Source organism: Phalaenopsis equestris, unplaced genomic scaffold (assembly GCF_001263595.1).
Source record: "Phalaenopsis equestris unplaced genomic scaffold, ASM126359v1 Scaffold209836, whole genome shotgun sequence".
NCBI classification, from domain to species: Eukaryota; Viridiplantae; Streptophyta; class Magnoliopsida; order Asparagales; family Orchidaceae; genus Phalaenopsis; species Phalaenopsis equestris.
In genome coordinates, this window is record NW_018228969.1 from 282 (window position 1) to 5,058 (window position 4,777).

The 4,777-nt window shown below is 39.8% G+C and overlaps 2 protein-coding genes across 2 annotated transcripts; both read left to right on the top strand.

Moving 5' to 3' along the window:
- Positions 1–222: 222 nt before the first annotated feature.
- On the top strand, positions 223–1,281 carry LOC110036701. The gene has a single exon (XM_020741210.1). The coding sequence runs from the start codon at positions 223–225 to the stop codon at positions 1,279–1,281; it is 1,059 nt and encodes a 352-aa protein (XP_020596869.1).
- Positions 1,282–1,982: 701 nt separating this feature from the next.
- Positions 1,983–3,427, top strand: LOC110036700. Its single transcript, XM_020741208.1, has 3 exons — positions 1,983–2,462; positions 2,568–2,689; positions 2,869–3,427. Exons 1-3 carry the CDS (start codon positions 1,983–1,985, stop codon positions 3,425–3,427), a joined length of 1,161 nt encoding a protein of 386 aa, XP_020596867.1.
- The last annotated feature ends 1,350 nt before the right edge of the window (positions 3,428–4,777 follow it).

The following is a 4,777-nucleotide window of genomic DNA, read 5'->3' on the forward strand; positions in this document are numbered from 1 at the left end:
ATATATGAAAGTCTTCTTCTTCCATGTTGGACCCTGATAAACTAGTTTTCCCTCAAGATTTCCACAATACTGCTGCTGGAAGTGGTTCTGCCTCTTACATACATCCTGTGGGCTCTAAAGATGGAGAAACCAGCTGTTGTTTTTACATAACATGACCTTGATGAACTAAACTTGGAAGTTAAGTTCACACTGATTGGAAAGTTCAGCCTGGGGCACCCAAAAATGGAACTTGTGAGGAATTATTTTGAGTCACTGAATATAGCTGACTGGAAGCTGGGTTTTTTGGATAGCAGACACCTCATCATCCAGCTGACAAAGAAGGAAGATTATGCTAGAATATTTGCCAAACAATCAATAATCATTGCAGGAGCTGAAATGAAAAACCTAAAATGGACCCCTGAGTATGACCCTTCTCAGAAGCCCCCTATTGTGCCAATTTGGTTCAAACTATTAAAACTGCCTTTGCATCTCTTCAAACTAAATGCATTATTCAACATTGGTTGCACATTAGAAACACCTTTGAAGGTGGATGCTATTACATACAATAAAGCAAGGCCAGTTATTGCCAGAATTTTGGTGGAGAGGGATGTAACTCTACCTGATGTCAAGAGGATCTGGATTGAAAACTCATTGAAGGGTTTTTGGCAAGAGGTTGTCATGGAGCAAAGACCTCATTACTATCCTCATTGTAAGATGTTTGGACATACTAAGGAGAAATGCTACAGGCTTCACCCACCTAACAGTAGGAGAACAACATACGCACAACCAGAACCAAACACTGAACACACTCATCTACTGAGAGATAACAACAAAGAAGATAATCTTCAGAACTCCATGGTGGTTAGGACTGCTAACACAAACATCCCAACTATTAATCAAAGCACTCCCCATGCTCAGCCAGTTGTGACCTCACTTGATAAGAAGGGGGAAACAGTGGGTGAGATTGTGGAGACAGGAAACACTGAGAATGAGACCACTTCAGTGAAAGCCATTTTAAGGGATTCAACAAAGGCAGCAAAGACCACAAGGGAGCAGGAGGCCAGAGAGGAGGTGGCATCCCCTACAGAACATAGAGTCACAGAACTAAACAAAGAATTGGAATCAAAATGGAAAATTCAAAAAACAAGGAAGAAAAGAAGCTCTAAAAAAGAAGAACTGAAAAAAGGAAAGGAAAAGGAATTAGTCTTAATGGAAGATCATAGTACCCAAAGAAGAGGAAGCAAACTAAGGGGAAGGACTAGATCTAGATCCCAACCCTCCATCTACCCACCCTCCCCATGATCAACATGCTATGTTGGAATATAAGGGGGATTGCAAACCCCCTATCCTTAAAAAGATTAAAATAGCTAAACAAAAAATACAAATTCTGGTGCTTAGCCATTTTGGAACCCATGGTTCATGTTAACACAAAGAACATAGCAAAAATGTTCCCTGGATTTAATCTCTTCACTAACCTCAATAACAAAATTTGGGTTTTCTGCAGGAAAGAAATGAAGTGCTCTATCTTTGTTAACCATCAGCAAATTCTTCATATGAACATCAGTACTGAAGGAATTGATGGATTTGCCTCTTTTATTTATGCAGGAAGCTCCAAAACAGCTAGAACTGAGCTGTAGGAGACCTTTCAGCACATTCAAGGTTCTATTGATAAATCTTGGATTGTGGGAGGAGACTTCAACTATATTTCATCACCTGCTGAAAGGAGGGGGGTAGAACCCCCAATCTTGTCATCATGTCAAATTTCAATGACAACATTCAAAGCACTGGTTTATTTGATATGGGATATAGTGGACCTGCCTTCACATGGAGAAGGAAGAACCTGTGAGAAAGACTGGATAGAGTCTTAGCAAATAATCACTGGATCCAAAACTTTTTGGAGACTACTATAACACATTTAAGCCTTGTTGGATCTGATAACAGACCTTTGGTTATCACCATTAGCCTAAAGAGCTGCTGTCAGAAGGGTGCTTTTAGATACCTAAATGTATGGTCACATCACAAGGACTTCTTGCAAGTGGTTAAGGAGAATTGGAAAAATGAGTCACATCCTGACCCTTTCACCTGCTTGTGGCAAAAGCAAAAAAGTGGCAAAAGCAAAAAAGTGGCAAAAGCAAAAAAAGGTAGGTAATGCCCTCAAGAAGTTGAGTTGGACCACTTTTGGAGATCTGATGAAGGCTGTGGATAAGGCTAAACAGGAGCTGCAGACTCTGGAGGAGGAGCACAACAAAGGAAATATTGATGAGAATTCCCTTTTAGAGGCCAATGAGAAAGTTCTTGCTGCTATAAATTGGCAAGACCAGTTCCTTACACAAAAAACTTCCAAAACTAAATTCACTGAAGGGGATAGAAACACAAAATTCTATCATGCCTGCATCAATTACCAGAGGAAATGCAACACAATTCAGTGCATTAAAGATCAAAATGGTAACAGGATTAGGAAGGAGGAGGAGATTGCTGAAAGTGTTGTGTTATATTGCCAACAACTCATGAAGGATGATACTACTGATAGAGGACATATAGATAAACACTTGTTCTCAGAAAGTAAATAGTTTACTACTAATTTAAAGCTGACTGATATTCCTGAGGAGGAGGAGATTAAGAAATCCTTGTTGTCCATTGACAGTAGTAAATCAGCTGGTCCTGATGGATTTACTGCAGACTTCTACAAAAAAGCTTGGGGGAGATCAAGGTGGAGACTATACAAGCTATTTAACACTTTTTCAAAGGCCACCCTCTCCCTAATTACTTCAATGCTTCTTCAATTGTTTTAATTCCAAAGAACTCTATTAAAAACTGCTGGAGTCACTTCAAAACCATAAGCCTTACCAATGTATTCAGCAAAATTATCAGTAAACTTCTGGTGAGCAGACTCCAACCAGTTCTACCCCAGCTGATCACCATCAATCAAGCAGCTTTTGTGAAAGGGATAATTATAGGGGACCAAATACTATTAGCTCAAGAACTATTACAAGACTTGGAGAGATCTTGCAGAGGAGGAAACATTATTTATAAACTGGACCTAAAGAAGGCTTATGATATGGTAAATTGCGAACTTATCATGGAATGTTTGGAGGCTAGAGGATTCTCAGTGGAGTTCTGCCAGACCATTAAAAGATGGTTAGAGGCAAATTCCAACTCAGTCCTCATAAATGGGAAAGCTCATGGTTTTTGCCAAGCTAATAGAGGCCTTAAACAATGTGACCCTCTCTCCCCAACTATTTTCATTCTAGTCTTAGATTACCTATCAAAACTCATAGATGGCAAGGGTAAAAGGAACAGGCTCAATGTATATCACAACAAAGCTAAGATGGATATAAGCCACCTTATCTCCACCTTATACATCCTCGTATTCACAAGGGCTACCAAGGGTGCAAATAGATACCTTGCTGAGTGTTTGAACAAGTTCCTGAGTGTCATGAGTGTTTGAACAAGTTCCAACAAGTATCTGGGCTGAAAGTTAATAAAGAAAAATGTCAATTTCTAACAAGAAAGAGAGTTCCTATTCCAATCAGGCGGTGGATGGCAAAATTCACAAGCTTTTCTACCATGAGCATTCCTTTTAATTATCTGGGCACCCAATTAGTCAGAGGTAGAATCAAACAGACACAGTTTGATGAGGTCATAGACAAAATCAATTCCATCCTTCAGGGGTGGACTAACTCTTTCTTATCCAATGGGGGTAGGATCACCCTTCTAAAGAGCATCCTCGCATCTATCCCCCTCTATACCCTCCAAGTGGCTAACATGAAAAGAAGCACTACTTTAATGCTGAAGAGAACTTTTAACAGATTTCTTTGGCCTGGGAACAGGAAGCAAATGATTTGGGCTAGCTGGCAAAGAGTGGCTAAACCTTATGAAGCTGGAGGTTTGGGTTTTAGAGGTCTACATCATATGCAGCAAACTAGCATGTGTAAACTTTGGCTTAGATTTAGAAAAAATGAAAGCCTGTGGGCTAACTTCATGATGGCTAAATATTGTAAAAATGTTCACCCTGGAGAGGTTACCAAGAAGGTTGGAGACTCCAAGAATTGGACACATATGCTCAAGAGGAGAGAGGAGATTGATAAATATCTTATCTGGGAGCTAGGAAATGGAGAGATCAATTTCTGGAAGGATAACTGGTGCCCTGCTGATCAATTGGAGCCCCTACAGAATGGAAAAGATGAAGAATTACTGGTTAAAGACTGTTGGAATTGCAATGAGTGGTCTGAGGATGCTTTGAACAAATTCCTAAAAGATTCTGCTGCTAGAAGTATCTCTAAAATCCAGTTTGATATAAATAGAAAAGACCAAATCCAGCTAATTAAAAGAGTCAGATCCAGCATTTCAAAGGACATATATAACAGCTTATTCAAATGGGAAGATTGCAAGTGGAATATTGGCAAGTGCCAAAAATTCTTAACCCCCTCCATGCTGTTCTTTTCTTGGAGAATCCTAAATAATTTAATCCCAACAGGTGACATATTGAAGCTGAAAGGATTAAAAGGCCCTTCAATATGTCACTTATGCAATAATAACCAAGAATCCAGTGATCACCTCTTTTTCAGATGCAATTTTGCTGGGGAGGTTTGGAATCAGCTGATATCTAACAGTAATCTAAACCTGTTGAATGTGGGCTGGGGAAATTTGAAAGACAGCTTGAGAGACTGGCAGGAAATCAACTTGATGCCTCTACCCTTCATAGTTTCTTGGTTTATTTGGAATGTTAGGAACAAGGTGAAGCATGAGGATAGTGTGTCTCCTTCTGCTTCTGTGGCAGCTGATCACCAGCGCCACT

Bases quoted from the DNA above. Each gene is read 5' to 3' on its own strand.
- LOC110036700 (XM_020741208.1), top strand. From the start codon at position 1,983: ATGTATGGTCACATCACAAGGACTTCTTGCAAGTGGTTAAGGAGAATT. The intron at 2,463-2,567 runs GTTGTGTTATAT...ACTAATTTAAAG, and splicing joins AGGAGGAGATTGCTGAAAGT to CTGACTGATATTCCTGAGGA. The intron at 2,690-2,868 runs GTGGAGACTATA...TCTGGTGAGCAG, and splicing joins AAAGCTTGGGGGAGATCAAG to ACTCCAACCAGTTCTACCCC.
- LOC110036701 (XM_020741210.1), top strand. From the start codon at position 223: ATGGAACTTGTGAGGAATTATTTTGAGTCACTGAATATAGCTGACTGG.